The sequence below is a fragment of the Colletotrichum godetiae genome, assembly GCF_030913485.1.
Source record: "Colletotrichum godetiae strain CBS 193.32 chromosome Unknown BDP55scaffold_22, whole genome shotgun sequence".
NCBI lineage: Eukaryota > Fungi > Ascomycota > Sordariomycetes > Glomerellales > Glomerellaceae > Colletotrichum > Colletotrichum godetiae.
The window spans coordinates 87693-110113 of NW_026851270.1; the positions used below are offsets into that span (position 1 = coordinate 87693).

The 22421-nt window shown below is 54.6% G+C and overlaps 7 protein-coding genes across 7 annotated transcripts; 4 read left to right on the forward strand and 3 right to left on the reverse strand.

Moving 5' to 3' along the window:
• Nucleotides 1-379: 379 nt before the first annotated feature.
• Nucleotides 380-2944, reverse strand: BDP55DRAFT_610875 (serine carboxypeptidase S28). Its single transcript, XM_060571177.1, has 8 exons — nucleotides 2271-2944; nucleotides 2099-2216; nucleotides 1889-2043; nucleotides 1537-1832; nucleotides 1282-1484; nucleotides 1064-1229; nucleotides 801-998; nucleotides 380-741 (listed from the first exon to the last, which is right to left on the reverse strand). The coding sequence occupies exons 1-8, from the start codon at nucleotides 2496-2498 to the stop codon at nucleotides 486-488; spliced, it is 1620 nt and encodes a 539-aa protein (XP_060429139.1). The 5' UTR covers nucleotides 2499-2944; the 3' UTR covers nucleotides 380-485.
• A 908-nt stretch (nucleotides 2945-3852) lies between these two features.
• Nucleotides 3853-4736, forward strand: BDP55DRAFT_664702 (NADH-ubiquinone oxidoreductase B18 subunit). Its single transcript, XM_060574971.1, has 3 exons — nucleotides 3853-3918; nucleotides 3984-4108; nucleotides 4219-4736. The coding sequence occupies exons 1-3, from the start codon at nucleotides 3894-3896 to the stop codon at nucleotides 4318-4320; spliced, it is 252 nt and encodes an 83-aa protein (XP_060429140.1). The 5' UTR covers nucleotides 3853-3893; the 3' UTR covers nucleotides 4321-4736.
• Nucleotide 4737: 1 nt separating this feature from the next.
• On the reverse strand, nucleotides 4738-7098 carry BDP55DRAFT_704367 (voltage gated chloride channel; the record flags this gene model as incomplete). The annotated part of the gene is made up of 3 exons (XM_060578002.1): nucleotides 4738-6092; nucleotides 6178-6986; nucleotides 7083-7098. The coding sequence occupies 3 exons, from the start codon at nucleotides 7096-7098 to the stop codon at nucleotides 4806-4808; spliced, it is 2112 nt and encodes a 703-aa protein (XP_060429141.1). The 3' UTR covers nucleotides 4738-4805.
• A 918-nt stretch (nucleotides 7099-8016) lies between these two features.
• On the reverse strand, nucleotides 8017-9090 carry BDP55DRAFT_552776 (uncharacterized protein; the record flags this gene model as incomplete). The annotated part of the gene is made up of 2 exons (XM_060569235.1): nucleotides 8017-8383; nucleotides 8477-9090. 2 exons carry the CDS (start codon nucleotides 9088-9090, stop codon nucleotides 8017-8019), a joined length of 981 nt encoding a protein of 326 aa, XP_060429142.1.
• Nucleotides 9091-11926: 2836 nt separating this feature from the next.
• BDP55DRAFT_553014 (GTP cyclohydrolase II) lies at nucleotides 11927-13188 on the forward strand (the record flags this gene model as incomplete). The annotated part of the gene is made up of 2 exons (XM_060569259.1): nucleotides 11927-13081; nucleotides 13141-13188. The coding sequence occupies 2 exons, from the start codon at nucleotides 11927-11929 to the stop codon at nucleotides 13186-13188; spliced, it is 1203 nt and encodes a 400-aa protein (XP_060429143.1).
• A 651-nt stretch (nucleotides 13189-13839) lies between these two features.
• Nucleotides 13840-18981, forward strand: BDP55DRAFT_664713 (uncharacterized protein). The gene is made up of 4 exons (XM_060574972.1): nucleotides 13840-14339; nucleotides 14394-17334; nucleotides 17410-17763; nucleotides 17796-18981. Exons 1-4 carry the CDS (start codon nucleotides 14080-14082, stop codon nucleotides 18798-18800), a joined length of 4560 nt encoding a protein of 1519 aa, XP_060429144.1. The 5' UTR covers nucleotides 13840-14079; the 3' UTR covers nucleotides 18801-18981.
• Nucleotides 18982-19412: 431 nt separating this feature from the next.
• BDP55DRAFT_744757 (uncharacterized protein) lies at nucleotides 19413-22391 on the forward strand. Its single transcript, XM_060580523.1, has 2 exons — nucleotides 19413-20736; nucleotides 20836-22391. The coding sequence occupies exons 1-2, from the start codon at nucleotides 19519-19521 to the stop codon at nucleotides 22177-22179; spliced, it is 2562 nt and encodes an 853-aa protein (XP_060429145.1). The 5' UTR covers nucleotides 19413-19518; the 3' UTR covers nucleotides 22180-22391.
• Nucleotides 22392-22421: the final 30 nt, after the last annotated feature.

The window sequence follows — 22421 nt, forward strand, 5'->3', positions numbered from 1 at the left end:
CACAACTTAACGTCTGAATCTCCGTCTGGGTTGTCGCCCGGATCTGAGAACTGTCTCAAAAGATTGACCTGATGAGCCTTCGCTATGTCTTCTTTGGTTTCATCATTATTATACGTTTGTGGCCTTGCGTCTGAGTATCTTAAAGACACAACCTTCCCTTTAGTGCTTTCCTCCTCCAACATCTGTTACATCCTTCATTACCTTACCTTAATCTAATTACCTTAGACCACAGTGGTCAGAAAGAAAGTACCTAGTATTGTACAAATTGATGGTAATGTAGGTTGGTAGAGGCCGGCATATTGTTCTGTCACCCACTTACGTCTCTATTCTAGGGTGCTTGTCGGTAGTTGAGGATGCTTAACGGAACAGACTTGGTTTAAGCTTGTACTCAATTAGATCTTGTACTACTCTCTACTCAAAAATCTCACACCATCAAGGAGATGCAAAGTTTTCCCTGGGTGCACCCCAAAGCCAGATGGCCCTCCTCACAGAGGCCGTGCAGAACGGCGTCTGTACTTGCCCTTGGAGGCGTAGAATGTATCAACCCAAGCCTTCATCTGATCGACCTCAGCGGTAATAACCTCCTGCATATCCTCATTGACAGCGCCATTCCTGACGAGCAAATCGTTGCAGTGGCGGGATCCCGGGATGAGGTGGACCGGAGCACCAGGGCGGGACTGGAGCGGGCCGCCGGGACGGAGCTCGCTGGACACGGAGGCAGAGCGCCAGGGGTCGAACTCGCTATGAAAGAATCAGTCACGCTCTTTTTTGCAATTCCGAATTGCGATTGGATAACTTACCCGTTGGACCACATGAAGCGGGTGGTGTTGGTGAAGAACCAGCCGTCGGTCGCCTTGTTCAGATCCGCCGCTGTCTTGCCTTCGTTGGAGGCGTAGGTAGACTCGCCTTGCTTGGGGAAGAAGAGGTCGCATTGGCCTTGGTAGTACTCCGGAGTGACGTAGCGCGAGACGATGGAGGGTCGATCCTTGGGCGCACCACTATTCACAGTCAGTCATCAAGCTTCTTTCTCACTATCACTGAAATCACTGCGCTGTGAACTTACGTCTGCCAGTAGAAGAAGGGCTCGTTGCACGTCATCCAGTACCACGTCCGACCGAACGGGTTCTCGGCGCTCCAGTCGGTGTAGATGGGGCTCGTGGCGTTGAAGCTGTCGAAGCAGGCGACGTTCAGGGGGTCTGACCACTCCTCGATGCCGTAGGATGCGCAAGCTACATGGGGTCAGGAATCGAAATGACACAGTTGATGAGAGCGAACACTTACTTCCCGGGAGGTAGTTTGTGCTCCACCAGTTGGCGTAGTTGTTCAAAGCCTTTGGGAGACCGACGCCATCCGCGCTGTAGGTCGCATTGGGTGCTGAGAAGTTGCCAATGGCACCTTGAATGGTATCGCACATTTCGTAAAAGGCAGAGTATCCCGAGTACAGCTGGATAGACTGCCAGTAACCAAGGGGTCCGATCAGGGCACTGTGTCATGTAAGGATTATACCCACTACGAGCAACCACGGCTTCAACTTACGAGGCAAAGTCTTCTTTGTGAGCGAGGTCTTGGAGACCAAACTTCTTCTTCAGTGAGTAGATCTCGTTATCACTGCCGGTGAGCAAGACGTTGTCGACGTGGTCGACGATCCGCTCAAAGTCACGACTGCAGTTCTTGGGCATGCCGTTCTGAATGGGAAGGAAGTATCCCCAGTAGTCGTATGTCGCTTCAACGGGACCGCTGCTGGAGTGGTAGGCCCAGAAGGTTCCGGGAGCGAGCTTCGCTATGGCTGCGGCCAGGACACCAGAGTATGATCCGCCGGTGTACACCCAGGGCTATGGCCTGTCAGTCTTGTCGGCTCTCTGGGCAGAAGCCAGGTGTTGGTACTCACAGCTTGGGGGGCGTTGCTGCTGCTGTTCGTGTCGAACGGTAGCTGGACGTTGCGGGCGAGTCTGGCAAAGTCGAGAACGGCATTCGTCATGGTGTGCTGCTGGAGGTTCTTGGTATCCTGGAGCGCGTACGGCAGGGAGGTTCCCCAGTTACGGTCTGGACATTGTCAGTCTTTTGAGCTCGGACAGAGTATGAATGGCAGTTTCCCTACGCTCAACCATGACGACGGCACCGCCGATGGCCTTGGCAATAGCTCCTGTGATAGCCCGATCCGTGAGGTATCCGGTATACGGGGCAGCCTCTGATTCCCCGGGTGTGAAAAACACCACCTAAGACCCATTGATTAGTCTGATGGCTACAACATTTGGCTGAACAAGCAGTACCGGAGAACCAGGCCCCTGCCAGTACGTGGAGTTCCACCAGTATCTCTGCTGGAAGGTTCCCAGGGATGGGTCATTGTGGTCGATGAGCTGCTCGAAGAACCCGGCTTCTCTCTTGGAGAGGATTCCTTCCTCATCATCATCGGCCCTCAGAGGAGGCTGGATGGGCTGGAAGGCGAAGTGAGCCTGAGCCACCGCGAGGCAGCTGAGCAAGGCCAGTGAGATCTTCATGGTGACGGAGAGCCGAGGATCTCTAGAACGCAGAACGACTGGCTTGGCACGCTCGTCAACCAAGCAGGAACAGCAGCTCTATGACCACGGCGCGGGGAGCTGCATCTTTTAAGAGAATCGCTGGACAAGGGTCCAGGGAGCAGACCCCGTATCTCACGGTAACACGAGGCGATGATCGGGGCCGCTTAAGCAGCGTGATATGCAACGGCCCATACGTCTACATTGTCGACATTCACATCATTGCAACATTCGACAGGAACAAGCTTTCCAGATGTTGGCGGGAGAGGTGCTAGCCCCGGTGCGACCCCGGCATCGCACGGGGCCCAAAGGCCAAATGCGACGAGGTCTCCATAATGAGACCGGGGGTTATAGGCGGGTTGAGAACGGCTTTACGATCTCTGATAGGCATTTGCAGGTGATGAGAAGTTCGTTGCGTGGGCCGACAGGTTAGCCGGAAGCGGAAGGTGAGCGTTGGGAGATGGCGATGGCCCCAGGTCGAGTGGCACGTATCGGCAGCGCGGCAGGAACTATTGCCCCGGTCCAAGAGCCGACCTGCGACAATGGGAAGGTGTTTTGGCGAATTCATGGAAGTTGGTTGTGAGTGATCGGCTCTTGTGCAGAAAAGTCTCGGATGCTGGGCCCCTCAGCTCGGCTCAAGAGAAATTCATCTTTACCGTATCCATAGAGACGCCTTGCCATTCGTAAGTACTTGAGGGCAAGAAACACCGCACAGATTCCATTGATAATAAGTTGAAATGGTTAGACAGACTGAAGTCCGTTGCCGACGATCGACTCAGGGAATGCTACGTTGCTGCAGGCGGCATTGAAGGGTTGCTTTCACCACCACCCCACGGACGGTATTGCTTGGGTACCTCGCCATTCACCACACAACTTATCAGTTTATCAGGGGATTAGAGATAGCCAAATAGAAAGACTATCGCGTCCGGGAAGTGGGTATGCTTGGTGTGTTATGATGTTGGCTATCTTGAGACTGAGTACCTTACATGAAGAGGACGTAAGAGTGGTCGAATTCAAGATGTAAGCACATATAACTTACAGTTTGTAACGACATCCAGCAATGTTAAACTACGCGTAAAGTGCCCTGTAGTGTGCTCTGTAGTGTAATAGAGTTCAAGTTCGTAAAGACAAGAGGACTGAAAAGGAGCCTTTTCTGACTCTGGCGCGACCGTGCTGGTAGGAACTCCACCCAGCCAATCATATCCCCCAAAACGTAATCAACCGTTGTGCGGCCTCACGATCCAGGCCACAAGGGAATTAACCGTCGGAAGCTCCACAGTCCAATCCAAAGCTCCGACGACATTTCAAGATCCAGAATCCCAATTGACCATCGACGATAGCCTCATTCGCCCATTACAGACCCCAATTGTCGTCACGATGGCCGGAGACTCAGCACCAAGGGGTCCGTATCCCCATATCCCCCCCCATGCTATCCACCCATCCGCAATGGCTGACATCCCTCTACAGAAGCGACCCGCGAGGAGATGCGGGAGGCGAAGCTCCCCCTCCCCTACCGCGACAGCTGCGCCGGCCTCCTCATCCCTCTCAACCGCTGCCGTGTCGATACTTGGTACCTCCCGTGGAAGTGCAATGTTCGTCTACCTCGCCCTTACCATCCGCCACTATTCTCTCGATCTCACAGCCGCCCCGTCCGATCAATCCGAGAACATATCGTCGCTAACCTAGAATCCAATGAAAACAGGACGAGCGCCACAGCTACGAGAAATGCCAGTACGATGAGTTCAAGAAGCGTGTCGCCAAGATGAACGAGCTGCGCGCGGAGAAGGGAACGAGAAGCAACTAGACCTGTGGCAGGCGGGACGAGACGAACGAAACAAGTCTGGGACGGCGAGCGTCTGTGTACATAACCTGTTATTTGAGAACCAGGTGGGCCAGAAAAGGGCAGCATGGGGTTGATCTTGCCACGAGGGTCTTAGATCGAGCCGAATTCACGTCTTTTCGCGATTCCAAAATGGCCTGATGATGAGTATATTCGAGGGACGAATTTGACAAGGAATGCTTCCCCTGCGAAGAGGATGTATCGCGAGAGACCGAGATCTTGAAGCACGGAAGTGAGAGAGACGACTGTGGCCATGCGCTCTCGCAGCGGGAGATTAACGAGACCAAGCTACAGTATGTGGGCATGCAGGTTATTATCCGAAGACAATGCCAAAACTTGGCCATTCAAACCCAGATGGCCGGTCAACATTAACGACAATGTGGTAGAACTAAGCTTTTTGATTCAATTGCGCTAAACTCAAAGACTCTACAGTGGCTCAGGCGGATATATCAAGACGCCTTTACCCGATCCAAGAAGTCCAACAGTCGCTTTTTGAGCACAACGCCTAGCACCCTGGACGTCTCGGGCTCGACAATGATAATGTACCTCGGGCCCAGCTTCCCGAATATCTCCAAAACGTGCTCCATGGGGGCCTCGGCGCAGGCTGTGAGTGGCGTTCGATCAACCAGCTCAGTCATGACGCCAGTTCGCAAATCGATTTCCTCCGCTTCGCCGCCATTCAGCACCGCATACTCTACTTCTGCCTCGGGCAAATAGCCAAACAATAGTCCGGCCTCATTAACCAGAACCAGGCCCGCATCCATGAGCCCCCTGGCCTTCAGCTTTCGCAACTTCTCCGAGAGCACGTCCCTGCGGACGCGATACTCGCTGCCTACCCGCAGAGTGATCTCCTCCATCGTCCCGGCCGGGGGCACCAACTCACGGGCGGTCGCTTCACGTTTACGCACCACCTCATGGGCTTGCTCCGCATCGAGGAAGGGATGGCCCAGCAGGTGTTGCGAGAGATCATACACGGATTCTCCCGAGATCGCGTCCGCCACCCATTTGGCCGTGAGGATGGCGCACATAAAGGCGGGCACGTACGTCACCTCGCCAGTAAGCTCGAACATGATGACGGCCAGGCTCACAGTCATCCTGCTCACGCCTGCGAGGAAGGCTGCCGCGCCGACCATTGCGAAAATTCCGGGTGAAATCCCACCAACGAACTGACCTACCAACCGTCCGAAAAGAGCGCCGCCGTCGAGTGCGGGGATGATGATGCCAGAGGGCACCTTACACCCAAAGGTGATGATGGTCAGAAGCAACTTGATAATTGTGCCGCCTGCCAATTGCAGCATGTACGCTGTCTTGTCATTGCTCCTCTCCTGCTGACATATCCAGTTGCCGTTTGGCTCCTTACAGTCAACCAGCAGCCTCGAGAGTGCCACGTCGCCTGTGTCGCGGATCAGCACGTTTGGGTACTGCAGCAGAGCGGTGACCAAGACAACACAGCACAACTCAAGCACGGGATGCTTCTTGACGATGTCGTATCTGCGGAAACGTTGGGACCAAAGAAAGTTGGCCTTGCAGAACACTCCGCCGAACACACCGCCACAGACACCCAGCATCACAAACACTAGGTAGTGCACCGGGTCATAGTCGACTCCATAGCTCGTCTCGAAGAGCACCAACTTCCCCGTCCCCGTGGGATTCAGCGCCTTGAGGGCAATGGCTGCGATGAGCGAGCAGAGGAAGGCGCGCCATAAGACGCGTCGTGGGAAGTACGTGCTGATTTCCTAAACGGTGGTTTATGTCAACATCACCAACCCCAGTCCGATTGGAGCCACGAGACCAGATGCATCAAAACATGAAGAAACATACCTCGTAGCTGAACAGCACACCGCCAATCGGGGCGCCAAAAGCGACGGACAGGCCGGAAGAGCACGCCACGCTCAGCATCTCCCGCATCTTGCGTGGGTTGTCCCTGTACTTGGGGAAGCGGTTGGCCACCAGCCACCCGACGCATGTCGAGATGTGGACAAAGGGGCCCTCTTTGCCCAGGCACATGCCCGTTGACACAGCAAAGATCGCGCCCACCGCTTTTACCGCCAGCACCTTGAAGTCTAGGAAATGAGGGATCACGAAGCCCGATAGAATCGTCTTGATCTCGGGGATGCCACTGCCGGCGGCCATGTACATCGTCTTACCCTCCGTCATGGCTCCTTCTGCGACGGCACTATCGGCGTCGACGGCTGGCAGGGAGGCTTTGGTAGTCATGGTGACGTTGCCCGCGACGATGCCGAAGAGGAGGGCAAACAGAACATAGAACGCATAGCTGGCAGCATACCCCCCTCCTCCACCCTCATCGACCCAGGGTTTCCACGCATCGCAAACCTCCGTCTCCGACACCCCCCAACAACACCGCCCACGGTCCAGAAGAACGTTCGTCCTGCAGTACCCCTCCTTCCAATCGCTCACCGTCGCGACGGAAACATCGACAACGAAAGCGACGAGGGCCGTGAGCGCGCCGATGATCGCGGCGGCGATCCAGCCCTGGCACTGGTCGTACCAGCACGCTGCGGTGCCGCGGATGCCTGGGCGTGCGCGGAGACGACGGGCGCGGGAGGAGTCTTTTGTCAGATCGCGAAGCCAGTCTATGGTGGTGTAGTCGTTGTAGGGGAGGCGATCGCCTAGAGGAAGGGATTGGCCTAGGGCTTGGTCTGCTTTGGAGATTGAGGGTTGGTCGGGTGATGTTGGGAGGAGGGTGGTGGTTTCGTTTGGTTCACTTTCGTCTGTGGCCATTTTGTCGTTGGTGGTGTTTGTTGTAGTCCTATCTACGATGTGGGTGTACGTCAAGGGCACCGTCAGGAAGGTGAAAAGTCATCGACATTTCAACATTTGGATTCCCAGGTTTAGGGGGGGAGAGGTAATCTAGATATGAATATTTCTACGAAACGCCAATTTCCATCCATATCTCAGTGTTCCAGTAGAGATACTGCTAGAGTCGTCTCGGTCCTTAAGCCCGCGGAGAAGCAAATCGGCGCGTATGCACATGGTCGAAAGTCTGATGGAGATAAGATTGTGCGGTAGATAAGGTCTTGCTTGGTGGTCTGGCCTCATTAGCTCGCCCACCCCGTTTCCCCAAACTCCAAAACCGGCTTCAACCCCAATTGCCGGAGATCTCCAAATGTGGCGAGGGCGAATGCTGTGTGTCGTCTCCGCGGGGTGAGTGAGCTTCACGTAGCCAACCCAAATCTCTCTCAGATATTCCCCCTGTTCACTTGAAGTAGAGTTGAAGAAGCTGGAAAATGCAAACGGTGACTGCCAGCTGTGATTTTTGATATTTTTCTTGGGCTGTTGTATCCTATATACAATGAACAAAGGAACGGGAGGCCATGCGAATGGGGGTATCTGTTCTAAATGTACAACGAAACAGAGAAGAAAAACAGAGAAGAATATGCGTATTAAGATGAGAAATGAAATAATGCCAATCTTGAAAAGGGGGCAAAAAATGAGTGTAAAGTGCCGATAGCTCCAAGTCCCTCTTCTCGCCAAAACTCCAAAGCAATGAATGAGAACCAAACGCCTTCCAGTGCCAGCACCGTTGGGACAGATGTTAACTCCAAGACGTGATTTTACACAAGTTTTTTCCTGCGTCTTTTTCACGCCTATTCCTATTGTCTCTGTTGGACAAAAACGTATGGTCCTCCTTGCGGGAGCTCAGCAAGCGACCTTGACCATCGGCTCCCAAGGCCGCGCCGAGTTCCAGAGGTACGTCTCTGGCGGCGCCCCGTCGTCCGAGGTGAGCAGGTACTTGACATACGCGGGCGGCACGACGGAAGGGATGGGCGGGAGGAAATCCATCTTGTCCTCGTCGGCGACGTCGTCTACCATTTCGTCGTCGGACATGTCATAGTCAAAGTCGTAGTCGCAGTCGTAGTCGAGGTCGAAGCCGAGGTCAAAGTTGAAGTTGTAGTAAAAGTCGCAGACGTCCTTTTCGTCGCGGCGGACGAGGTGGTCTTCTTTTTGCGAGTGTGAGGAGGTAGAGTGGGAGTGGGAGTGGGAGGCGAGGATGGAGGCTAGGATGCTGGCGTCGAGATTTGGTGTCTTTTCCTCTTCTGCTGCTGCTGCTGCTGCTGCGGCTGCTTCTGTGAGCATGCTTGCGCTTTCGAGGCTTGACATGAAGGTCTCGACGTTCTCGGCGTAGATCTCCGGCTGGAGGACGTGCGCTTCGTTGAGGATGATTTGGAAGCGCACGGTTTGGATGTCGATTACGACACGGTCGACCATGGAGGGGAAGCCGTAGGTGCTGCCCGCGCTGAGGACCCAGGACTCGCGGGTGCGGTCGCCGGTGCTGGCGCCGTCGTACCAGACGGCTGTGCCGGTCTGCGAGGTGTCGATCAGGACGAGGCGGTGGGAGGCGTCAAAGGTGATGTGGCAGTGGGCTGGGGCGATGCCTGGAAGGGAGGGGAGGAGGATGTCTGCGAGAGAGGGGTCGGTGCCGAGGATGAAGCCTGGGTTGGATTTGGGTGGTGATGTGAAGGTAAGAGAGAGTGCTGGGCGGGGTTTGGTGGGAGATGCCTCGAAGGAGGAGGATTTGGTGAGGAGGGAGGGGTCGATTGTTGGTGTCGTGGGTGGGAGTTGGCTTGGGTTGGGTGTTTGGATAATGGGTTCGTAGGATGAGGGGATCGTGGAGACGATTCGGGATGCGTTTTGGGGCATGCGGATTGTTTCGAGGGCTGGTTGGTTTGTGGAGGAGGGGAGCAGCCAGGCGATTACGTTGGAGGATTCCATTTTTGCGGGTTGCTTGTAGTTGTTTTTTGTTTTGTCGCTGTGGTGATGGTTAAAGATTGTAAAAGGCAGTGAAGTTCAGTCGATGAAGTGAAGCTGGCGTTTGTCGAGTGAGACAACGAAAGTGCGGGATGAAGTATTATTTTTGAATGAAGGTTGGGCGATGAGATGAGTAAGATACTCTATTACTTTAGTGACCTTGAAAGTAGCCGGTATTATCGAGGTCCTCGAAATGAGTGGTGTAGTATTTGTCAGATGAGCTGCAGATTCTTGTTTTTTTTTTTGAGATACAAGAAGAAAAAAGCAGTGAGACGAAGAAGTCACTTGATCCTCTTATATCACTCGAGAGAGAGAGAGAGAGAGTGTGTGTGTGTGTGTGTGTGTGTGTGTGGTTGTGTGAGGGACCTGCCAGTTGGCGATGTTTTCGTATCCCGGCTGCATAGAGCACTCCACTGGACGAGGGCGGCGTGCTGGCCACAACAAGAAACAAGAAACAATGAGGCCTCGACGAACCGCTAGGCCGTCGCATTAGTTTGGGTGGATCACTTGAACCGCAAACCCGAAAGTAAACAAAAGAAGGGGGTGAAGAGAAGCCTCATAGCCTGGAGGTAGTCGACTCCCCATGAGATGCCTGGCATCTGGCATGGTAGGGACTGAAACGGGATGAGGGACTGGAGACTTCGGGAGAAGGCGACAAGTGGTTGCAGCAGGGACGGGAGGGTGTAAGCCAATGGTTCCCGCGCCACCCGCACGGGCTGGTGGGCATGGCATCTCGAATCGGTGATGGGAAGAGCTGGATTGAGACGGGAAGAGACGAGAAACGAAACGGGGTTGCATGGGGTGATGATGGGGGCTGCTGCGAATATGACTCACGTTTGACAGCACATCCAGAAACGCGAACCACCAATGCAAGTGGCCTGTCGAGAGTTTTTGGTTCGATGCGCGTTCGCGTTGGTTGTCTCGGCGAGGAGCGTTAGCAGGATGCGGTGAGTTTATTGGTTCGGCAACTTGGCCAATCCGCGCAAGTTGTGTATGAACTTTTCAACTCCAGCAAGACCATGGTAGATGATTCTTTTGAGAAAAAGACATGTAGCCAAGTCAGACAGAGCTCCGAGATAGGTATGAGAAAGTCATCACTGGAACTCACCTTGGTGGAGGTGGCCACACTCCTGGCGCGATGTAGGCGCTTGGTACCAACCTCAGGAAATGCCATCAAAGAAGGACCTTTGAAGAACAGTCGAAGGAGCGAAGAAAACTGTGCGGGCCAATCAAACAACACGCATATCAGAGTTCGAGTCTGAATTTGGTTACACACTCTTCTACCTACTACAACCACGGCTACAGTCACCACCACGATACCTCTTTGTTGGTTCTCTCGATGTTGTTTATACGTGATGGAAATTAAAAAGTCTGGCAGGATACTTAAGTACCTAAGATAAAGGTAACTAGAAACGAAATTGATCATGTGTTAACCGGCGAATTCCTCGTCACCAATTTCCAGATTCAACAAACCATCAGCACCAAGCTCCCCCCATATAAGGAAGATTATGAGAGGGACCAGGTGGATGACACCAGTCAACTATAGCAGATAAAAGCTCTCAACTCGCCATGTAGCTGCATTTAAAGTTGTGATGGCTACCAGGGATGTGGCCGGGATAGACAAGACCTGAGATGCACAGATGCAGGAACCCGCGACGTACCGGACAATAGGATATCGGATGGAAATCTTTGTACTCGCACTCTAATGGCTTTTCGGCATGTTAGACGTGACGCATCCTAATTGAAAGAGCTCAGGTCGGAGCCGACGACGGGTGGTTCGTTGGTTACGGAGAGCTTGGTCTGAGGCACCGCGCGGTTGATTTTTAATGCTGACGCAGACATCCTAGGCTTTGGCGGGAACGGAGCACTTGATTGGTCCATCTTTCAGGATGCTATTCTCCGTCTGTCACTCTCAACAAAGGACGAAAGACTGAGGTGAATGGAGAAAGGTATATGAATTGTCAAGTACAGTACTATGTAGGAGAATGTAACAAGAGATGGAATGACGCCTCGACCAGAGCACTGCTGGATTTTAATCAACCCGATCCTCAGAGTGAGGGCATAGAGTGCACTTGACAGAGAGGTCCTAACCAAACTTGGATTTGCCGATACCAGGATTTGATGATGTAATCAGGAGAGCCCCACAGGCTGCGTGCAAAACGCTCAGCGCGGAAAAAAAGCCGAACCCGCTAAAGAAACCCTGAAATCCAAGTTGGAGACGCTGAAGTGGGCTGGAATCTGATTTTCTGACCTAAGCAAGGAGGATAGCACCATCACCCCGAACTCTCCGCGCGCGCGCGCGCCCACCCCAAGGCCCATACCCGTCGGGTCGCTGGAACCTCGGCGAAGGGCTACCCACTGGCTTAGGAACTTCCGCTGCCTGTGGAGGTTCTCAACCGACTCACACGCAGATTGCCATGGCAGGCCGCAGATGCACCCGTGCTGTCATCATCTTCCTGCATGACTAATTCACCAACAGCCAGCCAGCCAGCCAGCCACCACCACCACCACCTGCCCACCACCATCGCATTTCACCACCCCTCGCCGTTCGGAGCGGAACCGGTCACCGATTTAATGTTCTTGCCGCTCACGCCGCTGTTCCGCCGTTGAATCTCTCTCCCGCTCTTGACATCTGGCTTCTTTTCAACCACCTTTTGAATCACTTCCTCCGCCATTATACCCTGTGGACGCATATCCTCCTTTGGAATTGGCTGTCTCACGCTCCAACACACTTTGGTATTCTGCACACCAATTCCCTCCCCCCCACTTCCGCGACTTTCCATCACCAAAAACCCCCGCCATGCCCGACTTCGAAGGCAAGCCAGACGGCGCGGGAGCGCCCAACGACTGGCGCGAAGACACTCACCAGCTCCCTTCCTTCTACTCCCCGAAAACGAAGACAGTCGACGGCCCATCAAACCATGCGTCGGCCGCCGCGCACCCAGAGCCCGAACAATTGAGCCTCTCCGACCCCGCCGCCGCCGTCGCCGCCCCCGCAACAGCCGAAGACGACGCCGCATCAACAACCTCGGCCACACAGATCCCGCCACCCTCTCTCCTCTCGCCAGCCTTCACCCCGCCCGCGACGCCAGGCACATCGACGCCCCTCACAACCGAGGCGGCCCCGCGCGGCGTCCCCGTCGACAGCTCCGTCCCTTCAGGCGGCTGCGGCACCAAGCGGCCCCGCCTCCTCGAGACCTTGCCGGATGTACAGTGCATCGTGCGCGCGCGCATCCCCACCGTCAACGGCACAGAAATGTTCCTGCACTTGTATACCAACAACGTCGACAACAAGGAGCACCTGGCCATCGTCTTTGGACCCCACATCCGCAGTCAGTCGCTCGATGCGCCGCGGCCGGGCGAGACGGAGATGGACCGCATGATTCGCGGCGCGTATACGGGGCGTCTGTTCCCCGGACGCTCGACGAGCGGTATGCCCGGCGGCGTGGCGACGCCCGTCGGCGAGGAGCCGCCTTCGCTGCAGCGCGGGCCTGCGCTGGTGAGGATTCACTCCGAGTGTTACACGGGTGAGACGGCGTGGTCGGCGCGGTGCGACTGTGGCGAGCAGCTGGACGAGGCGGCGAGGTTGATGAGTTTGCCGGGGAATACCAATGGTGGCATTATTATCTACCTGCGCCAGGAGGGCCGCGGTATCGGTCTGGGGGAGAAGTTGAAGGCGTATAACCTCCAGGATCTCGGCTCGGATACCGTCGAGGCGAACTTGTTGCTGCGTCACCCTGCGGATGCCCGGAGTTATGGGTTGGCGACGGCGATGTTGCAAGATCTTGGTCAGAGCGAGGTGCGCCTGCTTACGAACAACCCTGATAAGATTAGGGCAGTCGAGGGCCCGAATCGCGAGGTGAGGGTCACGGAGCGCGTTGCGATGGTGCCGCTTTCGTGGAAGGGCCGGGGCGGGTTCCGGAGCAATGAGGTTGAGGGGTACTTGAAGACAAAGGTACGTTTTTGTTCTGCTTTGATTGTTTCCAAGTTGCTAGAGCTGACTGAAATTTGCAGATTGAAAAGATGGGACATATGCTTGACATGGGCGGCATGCCCCATTAAGGAGTATCTAAGGCAGCGCAAGGAATATCTTAGGCTGATACCAGGGAGCTGATGTTGAACGAAAGGAGGTGACGAACATGGTTGAGAATCATCAAGCATATGGTAGATAACGGCGTTCGGATTTGTTTGATACGAATACCTGGGATATTGGCGTACTTGGCATACTTGTCCGCTGGGATCCCCGACGACTGGAAATGTTCATAGCATCGTTGGATAACTGGACTCATGGCAATGTATGGGAAAAGATCATTGAGACGGCGGCTGGTTTTATCTGCATGCGACGTAGGCATCTGCCAGATACATATACTTCAGCTTGAGATATGTCTACCCAAGGTATATAGTTACCTTGGTGTTAGGTAGTGCGTGAACAGAATCGTCGAAAATGACGGCTTGCTGCATACTTTCTTACAAGGGTGTTGTCTTGACAGGTGATCAGAGTTCAGAAACATGGATTCAAGGCCATTCCACGCATGTTGCTTAGGTAGGCTAAATACGAATGAGGCCAAAAGGGAGGTGAGGTTGGAAGCCTGGGAGGGCGAGAGTGCGGCTGAGAGTCCTCCGCACCTCCCTGGAGGCACCGCAACGGCCCGGCCCCACCTTCCAGAATTTTGCGTCAGTCGCGGTTGGAGCTCTCCTTCCCCATGCGCGTCAACTCAACCCAGAGGCCCTTTCAATCCTGGGCGGCTCTCCATGTTCTTTTCAGAGCTCTCTGATTGAGGTCGCCAACATCCAACCCTTCTATTTCAGCCTCCGATCTCTGGTTACTTTTTCATCTTGTTTTTCTTTCTCGACCTCGATCACATTGCAGCAGCGAACTCAGCGAACTCAGCGAACTATACCCTCCATGGAATAGATCGCGCGCGGCGCAGAAAATCAATCAACTCGGCGAAGATGGAGAAGGACTTGCGTTTGCGCCTCGTGGTTCGACGCCACGGTGTGCCTGATGTCAAACTTCTCTGGAACGTCACCGCCAACGAAGATCTCACCATTTCGAAGCTTCTTACCCAGGTCAACGATGTCGTTCCCCTCGAGGGCGGCGAATGGGGTCTGGAAGACTACGCCGTTGAGCTTAAGGATGCCTCTGGCGACGGCTTCGAATGCGTCCACTACCACCTTGTCTCCAAGGTCCTCAAGGATGATGACCAAGTTCTGTGGGTTCTTAGGTACCCAAATCCACGTGCCTTCCGACAACTAATACTTGCTAGTATCCGCCCCCTTCTGACCGGCGACCTGAAGAGACGACGACTCAGCGGCCGACACCAGATTTCTGCTGACGGAAAGCACCTCGTCGATGGCCTCGCTTTCGGACGCCCATGGCTCAGAGCCCCCCGAGACCGCCCTACCGTCGCCCTTCCCCCCAGAAAGAAGGCTCGCATCACATACACAAGTGAAGACGAAGAAGACTCCCCATCCGAAGCTGAGGTTCAGCGGCCGATGCTGGAGTACGAATCCACGAGAGCACAGGACGACCCTTCTAGCGTCCAGCTACGTACACGACTCTACGACGCAGGTCTAGGTAGCGACTCCGAAGAGGAAGAGGACGACTTCGAGCCCGCCGCCCACGATTACGATGATGAGGGCATGGATTCGGAAAATGACGATATCCAGGATGAGCTCCGCATGCTCCGCGAAGACAATGCCGCTGTTAGAGAAGGCGATATTCTCGAAGAGCTGCGGAACATCAGAGACAGAAGAACGTCGAGTGGAACCGCTGGCAGCAGCCGCTCATTGGAGACGTCTGATGACTCTCCAGTGCCGTCAGCGAGCAACGCGCTGGTCAGATCTGGAGGGAGGTCGAACAGGTTCCAGCTAAACCTGGATACACTCGATAAGATTGCAGCTCTGAGAGCCGCGTTTCCCAGCGCTCGGGTCTCCACCATCGAAAGGACCCTGTTGAGGTACAGTGCAAACTCCGCACGAGCCTACCGCAAACTGGACAAGACTTTCGAACCCCGTCTCAGCCTACAGCAGACTCTGGACCATCAGGCAAGGAGCCTATCTAGCAGTCCGATCCGGCACGCGAACTCGAACACGGGACGTGAGCTCGTTCTACGGGAATCGAGTCCACTTGAGCGATCCTCTCACGCCACATCCCATGGCCAGGATGAGGAGGACGAGGATGTGGACGAGAACGATAGTGATGAAGCCTCAGAGACTCTCAACCACAATGCTTACGCTGATCATGCTTCGATTGGTAGTAACGATGTCTCAGACTCGGACTCCGAATCTAGCTCCGAGGGCGCAACATCTGAGTCTGATGAGGAGATGGGCAATACTTCCGACAATGATTCAGTGGCCTCCTCTTCCGAGAACGAATCCGACGACGAATCGAGTGAGGTGGAAGGTGGCGGACCTGTTATAGACGAAGACAACTCAGACTCGGCTGAAGAAGAAGCCTCGAGCTCAGACGACGATTCGAGTTCGGACGGTTCTTCTAGCGATGAGTCAAGTGTTGTATCTGTAAAGGAGCGATTGTCTGCCAGACAGGCTGCGATTGTCGAGGTCTCATCAGACTCGTCATCAGATTCATCTTCGGACAGCAGCAGCGAAGATTCTAGCTCGGATTCTGAACCTGAGGAGCTTCCTAGCAAAACCCTCTCTAGCCAACGGATTCTGTTTGACACGGTCAGACCCAATGAGACTCTAAAGTTGCCTAGAGCCGCACCCGTCGCTGCAGCTCAACCCAAGCAAGAGCAGCCTGATATACCTCCTGGTCAGGGATTGAGCAAGACGCAAAAGAGGAATGCCAGGCGCAAACTTGCCAAGAGAATGGCCGTCCAGAAGAGCTCCCCATCGGCTGCGAATAGCGCAGAGTTATTCCCGGCGGGTATGTCTGAAGAGCTGGCAGCATTTCAAGCACGGAAGCAAGCCCTACTTAACGCCCTCGCATCCGACGGCCCGGCTGAAGCCAGCCAGGAAAAGTCACTGGAGATACCTGACTCAGCACCTCAAGATGGCGCAGCATCAACTGCCGACGCCGACATCGACATGATGGAGACTTCACAGAGCCCTTCCGCGCAGGAAGCTGCCTCTGAGCGGCGCATGAAGCCTAATGTTGGAGCTGCCCGCCGCATGCTCATGGGATCTTTGGGTCTCAAGAACCCAAAGAACAAGGCTGACGAAGACAAGATTCGTCAAGACCTGATGAAAGGTGTTCGACCTCACACCAACGCTCGTCTGTCGGAAGGGGCTTCGCAGCCTAGCGAATCCGCGCAGACCCAAGAATCGGTAGAGGAAGGCTCCGAAGTCTGGCGCGAGAAAATCGCTTACCGAGCCGTAGAATGCTGCCACGACGGCGTCGAGCTGTCGGAACCGCCCTTCCCTTTCGTCCAGCGTTGGGACCCTCAACAGCAGGTGGAAGAATGGTTCGGTTCGAAGAATAAGCGCGGGGGCAAACGTAAGCGCGTACAGCGCGATCAAGCTCAATATCACGAAGGCGGCGACTCTCAATCGTCGAAGAAGCGTCGCGTAACCGACGAAAGCTTCGGCGTGACCTTCTCCGACGCGGTTGAGTCTGCTCAAGAGGGAGACACGACACTCAATTATGATGATCCGTCTGACGATCCGCCGGTAACTAAGAAACCTGTCGAAGAGAGCCAGGCGACGGACATTGACGACCTTCCTTCACTTCCGTCCGATTTGTCTAGTCTTCAGGACCTTCGTCCAGGAGAAGCCAAACTCGGCATGGTCATCACTTGGAAGCAACTGGCGTTGTCATCGCAAACCAATTGGCAACCCCAAGTAGTGAGCTTGACCGGTGTGCTCGTCAGGATCTACGATGAGGATGCATCCGATCTTGAGTTCATATTGGCTCATCGCGATCGAGGCGTCGATCGAACCGAGAAGACATACGACGAAGAGACTGGAGAAAGGGTATACGATCGCTTCGAGGCCCCCGATGATGACGAAGACGAAGATGCGGAAGACGAAGTCGAAGAGGGACATCGACGTGTGAATTATCTGGAACTGATCGAGCCCAAGATCGTGCAGCTTCCCCTGGACGACGTCACAAAAGCGGACGAGAACGAGAAACTGAGTGCCTCGGATGGCGAAAGTGGCCCTACGGACAGCGTCATTCATGAAACCATTTACGATGGCCAAAGTCAGCCGTCCCAGCTCAACGGAGAAATTTCTGGTCAGTCTGAGGTGGGTGAAGTTGGAAGTCAGTCAAAAGTCGATGCAAAGGGAAGTCGAGCCAGGGCTAATACGGATACACAACAGCCTCAAGTCGCCGCGGGCAGTAACCCCCGTCTTGATGCTTTCGCAGAGGGCGATGAGTCTAGTCACCCCGGTGTACACTTGGAACATGATGACCACAACATGGACGAAAGCGATATGCCTACCCCCCGAGCCAAAAGTCAGCCGAAAGACGATAATACGGTGCCGACAACAGAAAACGGCACTCAGAGCTCCAATGGCAATGTCCTCTCCATCGAATCGAATCGTCGCCATGAGATCAGCATCATGATCGAAGAAGCAGGCTTTCGCAAAGATGTATCACCATCAGTCATTCACCGCAAGACTAGCAGCCCTTCCCGCCAATTACTAGACCAGTTGGAAGCTGCCAATACCCCCGTGTGATTTCAAAGTCCCCGCTATCCCAAGAGAGTATTGTGAAGAATTTTATTTCAGCGCCGGATAACAGCCGAGATGCAGGTACTGGGGTCACCGACGACGGGAGTGTTCAGCCGCCGTCATCTATGAGTAGTATTCCCAGTGGTCGGCAAGTCGACCCGGACGACTTTGGCTTCAATATGGGAGAACACGACATACAGCAGATGAGCGACAATGGCCATGATTTTCCTTCTGTCGATGCCTCGACTCCAAGACCCCAGGTCCATACGCCGACCAGAGAGAAGGATACTCTTGAGCCGAACTCGAGCGAGAAGTCTTCTCTTCCGTCACTAGAGAGCCTGTTCAAGACAGCCTCGCAAAAAAATTCGCAGAAGAACACACAAAGTCCATCCAAGTCACAGGTACTGTCGGTGATAGAGTCACGCAAGTCTATTGTGTCCCGCGATGAAGAGTATGAAGCCGCAATGCGCCAAATCGACGAGGCAGATGAAGACGAAGACAACGATGTGCAAGACGATGAGACGCCGCAGGAATTCGGAAAGACACAAAAGACGTTGTTTCCCACCTCGAGCCAGCCAGAGGGACTGGCTTTCTCTGAATCACCAGACTTGCCCGATCCCAAGCCGACTGCCAAGTCAGCGCCCTCGTCTTTCATCGAGACGGAGGACGTTAAGCCCCGTCTGCTACGTGAGCGAATCCGGACAGGTTCTTCATTCGTGGTTCCTCCTGGATCACAGGTAGTTACCTTATCCTCGAGCCCGCCTAGCTCGCCCCTGGAGGAGAATTATGCGGAAGACGACGTTGATGAGGACTATGAGGAGAACAACAGCAGTAGTCTTCCGCATGGGCCCGGTTGGGTGCAGAAGAACAAGCCACCCAAGGCCAACCCGCGAGCGAAGAGTGTGCCGGCAGCAAGACCCACAGCAAGACCCACAGCCAAGACGGCGACTACGGGTCGACCCGTTCCTTCGAGCTCGATGCCTGCGAGATCCGCCGCGAGGAGAAAGGGGCCACGCAAGCCATTATCAAAGTTCTAGGAGATGTTGCATAGTGGTAGGAAGCTTTAGGCAGGTAGCATGGCGGGGCGTGTGCATGTGTATGTAAGAGGGGGTCGAGAAGTCCTCGACATGTTTACTAGCTTTTTTTCTTGCTTTGGGAAATGAGGATACCCGTACCCGGCAGGGTACTTTGCATCAATGGAAACATGTTTTGTCAAAGTCGCTATCCGCCATCCATTCTCGCATAGGCTGCGGTGTAACCGGGTTTGTGGGAGTCGAGACTAATATGGTGCAGATCTACGGACGTGCTTTGCTGCGGCTAGCATCGCATTGGACGCTGGTGTCTGCATTGATAATTTGATGTGTGTAAAATCACTCAATGCGGGCAGTCTTGTCAGCCGTCTGCATCTAGTCCCGCTATGTGGGCTGCGGGCCGGGTCCGAGAGGGAAAAAGAATGATCGGATAACGGAGTTTGAGGGTGACCGATGGGCCGAATCCGGGCATGGTTGTCCGCTGGGGTGGTCGGTGTTTGGTCCGGCGAAAACGCCGACTTGGGCACAGCCGATAACCCTGTGTCCCCTGAGCAGTAAAGGATCCCTGTGAGTTTGGTAGTTCGTCTTGAGTTTTGATTTTACATGCCAAACGGGTGAAGCTTATTCTCGTTACTATCATAAACTTTCACGTTTGCGAACCCTATGTGTCAGTAGGGTCCACGTTCAGATCTTTTGACATCTTGGAATTTCGAAACCTCGTACGATGACGACTGGCAGAGAAGTAGAAGGGGAGGGACAAGCTCTCTACCAGTGTTCTCGATGTCGACGTCGTTATCACCGTACGGAGCACCTCGCCCGCCATGTCAGGTCTGTGCATACCAAGCAGAGGCCGTATATGTGTAGAATCTGCGGCAAGGGGTTTGGAAGGTTCGATGTTTTGAGGAGGCATGAGGGGAATATGCACGGTGGTGGTGGCGGTGGTGGAGCTAGGCCTGGGTCTGAGTATGAGACGGCGGTGGCTGTCGTGGAAGGGGAGGGCGATGATGTGTTGTCGTTGGAGGTTGAAGGGAGCGAGCGGGTTAGGCTGGCCTGTAAGGGGTGTAAGGTTGCCAAGGTAAAGTGTTCTGAGAGGAAGCCTTGTACAAGGTGTGTTGGACGGGGAATTTTGTGTGAGGTTGAGGGGGAGAGTTGCGTTGAAGTCGGGGCCGGTTCTGGTTCGTTGCGTGAGGATCAGGCTGTGTATATACAAGAGGAGTACACGCAAACGCGGCTGGCTGGCCAAGATATCCTCGACGCGGTCATGGATGAGGATTTCCTCTTTGGCGCGGAGTGGGATCTCGCAATGACGGATTTGACGTACCTGCAGACTCGGACAGATGCAGTTGTGACGGATGGGTTGGAATCCGCTCCTGGGGAGGAGATGCGGAACGGCAACGTCGAAGGCTTTGGCGGCTTGCCCATGTCGCCTCCCACAACCCCGGAGAGCCGCGGTACGGGGTCCTGGGAGCCTTCGAGCAGCGAGAACAGCGAGATGGAGAGGCCGCACCTCGCTGCGGACGAGGAGAGTTTGAAGGCTGGGAGGACACCGCGGACGCTGGGAGCACCTTCCTTTGATGATGGTGGCTGTGGTCTTGCCGGTCTATCCTTCTCGACAGCGGCGCGGGACGCCATTGTCGGTATGATTCTCGACAACACCTCTCGCGCCAATGCTGGGCCCGTCTTGGCTGCTTTCCCGTCAGTCGGAGCGCTTGACGCGCTTCTAGACGTGTATGCTCGCGAGTGTTGGGGAGTCCCGTCGTCTCCGTCGACGGATGCCAGGATCAACGATGTAGTGCATCTTCCTACGCTGCGGCTTGACCGGCAGAGTCCGGAGTTGCTGGGTGCCTTGGCCGCAATGGGTGCCGTCAGGGCTGGTTCGGCCGTTGCAAGGAAATTTGGTTACGCGATGCAGGATGTTGTGAGGGTTTCTTCTTTTCGGAGTGTAAGTGTCTTCCTTGGCGTTCCTCGATGTCTCTTTTCATTTTCCGAACGGGAAGGGAAACATGCTCCCCCATTGTTGAGTTACTGATGAGATTGATAGTGGGAAGAAAACAACGCCAACCTCTGCGATATAAGCCGATCCCAGGCCTTCTTCCTCCAGCAGCAAATCGCCTTCTTCAGCGGCGTCCAGCGTAAAGTTGCCTTTGCGGAGGCCTGTTCTGGGTGTATGCAGGTGATGATCAAGAATGGTGGACATCTTCAGGGGGCGATGGAGGGGGACCAGACCCTCTATCAGCTCCAGAATCTTTCTACACTGGATGATGGGCTGCTTGAGGACGTTTGGCTGAAATGGTCTGCACGCGAGGCGAGAAGGAGGCTAGTGTATGCTGCTTATATCATGGATAGCCATGTCGGTATGGCGCATGGGATCAGGGGTATGGCGAGGTACGGGGACATGAGGATTCCCTTTCCTGCGCCGGGGAGGGTGTGGAGAGCCGAGTCAGCGGTGCGATGGAGGGAGGAGATGAGGCGGTTGACTCCAGGGTCAACGATATCTCTTTCCTCTTCTTCTGCAGCCTCCTCGCTACCGCTAGTTCTGTCTTTGAAGGAGGTGATGGGTGATCCGACGCTGGTTGCTAGATCACACCACCAGGGTATGGTCGATGAGGACTTCGTTATCCTGGGCTTTTATGCCGGTCTCTGGGTGCTCATTGAAGAATGCCGTCAGCTGAAGGCTATCAGCGGCCACGGGCAATGGAGCACCATGATCTTATCCTCGCGGCGGTTGGAGCTAACTTCGATGCTCAAGCTCTTTGATTCGTCTTTCCGAGCGGCGGGGTGGGAGGTATCCTCTGGCGTGGAGATGATGTCTGAGGTTCTACATATGTATATCTCGATGTCGCTGAATGGGGATGAACTGCGTGGTGCTGGTGTGTCACCTCCGCTGTCGCAACGTATCAACAGAATGGATTCAGGAAGCGGTGGGGGGCTGGAGGAGCGAAGCGCAGTTTGGAGGGCCGGGAGGGTTCTTCGTGCGGCGAGACGGTACGAACCTGGAACGTTGTGTGGGGTTTATTGTGTTGCTGTTCGGGATGCTGGTATTCTTCTTTGGAGAGTTGGACGGCGGATTTCTCTGCGGGAGACATCGACGTTGACGGGTATGAGGCGGTATTCCGGGCCAGGATATGGTGTCGACGCGACTGCTGTCTTGGTGTTGGACATTGAGGAGGATGTGCAAGAGTATCAGGTATTAGACAGGAATGTCTGTCTTATACTGCGTGGCACCGGAGCGGAAGAGGAGTACGTGACTCTTGAGGATACGGTGGGTGTGATGAGGTTGGTGAAGGGGATAGTTGAGAAGAATTGGAGGGGATTGAGAATGCCGGGTGGTGTTGAGGAGGTTTGCTTGTTGTTAGATGGTCTAGGGAAAGTATTCGGCTCATGACGTCCGGTCCATGAGATCCTGCCCGGGAAGAAAGAAGGGTGAAGTACGAACTTTGGTGATTGAGTGTCTCGTCGGTGAGCAGGAAGTTTGTGTCAATGCTTCCTCCCGATCTTCTGGTTGAAGTCGGCAGTTGGCAACTGAGTAGATTTCCGGGGACGGAACACCGATCGGCTATATCCCACTAGTTGGCTCGGGGCCTGTGGTGTGGTGTCGCCTTTCATAGGTTAGCTTACCTTATGATC

Coding starts and splice junctions, on each gene's coding strand:
- BDP55DRAFT_610875 (XM_060571177.1), bottom strand. CDS start 2,498: ATGAAGATCTCACTGGCCTTGCTCAGCTGCCTCGCGGTGGCTCAGGCT. Junction 2,217..2,270: donor GGCAGGGGCCTGGTTCTCCG/GTACTGCTTGTT, acceptor AATGGGTCTTAG/GTGGTGTTTTTCACACCCGG. Junction 1,833..1,888: donor GCAGCAACGCCCCCCAAGCT/GTGAGTACCAAC, acceptor GACAGGCCATAG/CCCTGGGTGTACACCGGCGG.
- BDP55DRAFT_744757 (XM_060580523.1), top strand. CDS start 19,519: ATGACGACTGGCAGAGAAGTAGAAGGGGAGGGACAAGCTCTCTACCAG. Junction 20,737..20,835: donor GGGTTTCTTCTTTTCGGAGT/GTAAGTGTCTTC, acceptor TGAGATTGATAG/TGGGAAGAAAACAACGCCAA.
- BDP55DRAFT_664702 (XM_060574971.1), top strand. CDS start 3,894: ATGGCCGGAGACTCAGCACCAAGGG. Junction 3,919..3,983: donor CGGAGACTCAGCACCAAGGG/GTCCGTATCCCC, acceptor ATCCCTCTACAG/AAGCGACCCGCGAGGAGATG. Junction 4,109..4,218: donor ACCTCCCGTGGAAGTGCAAT/GTTCGTCTACCT, acceptor CAATGAAAACAG/GACGAGCGCCACAGCTACGA.
- BDP55DRAFT_664713 (XM_060574972.1), top strand. CDS start 14,080: ATGGAGAAGGACTTGCGTTTGCGCCTCGTGGTTCGACGCCACGGTGTG. Junction 17,335..17,409: donor AAATTTCTGGTCAGTCTGAG/GTGGGTGAAGTT, acceptor GATACACAACAG/CCTCAAGTCGCCGCGGGCAG. Junction 17,764..17,795: donor TGGAAGCTGCCAATACCCCC/GTGTGATTTCAA, acceptor CTATCCCAAGAG/AGTATTGTGAAGAATTTTAT.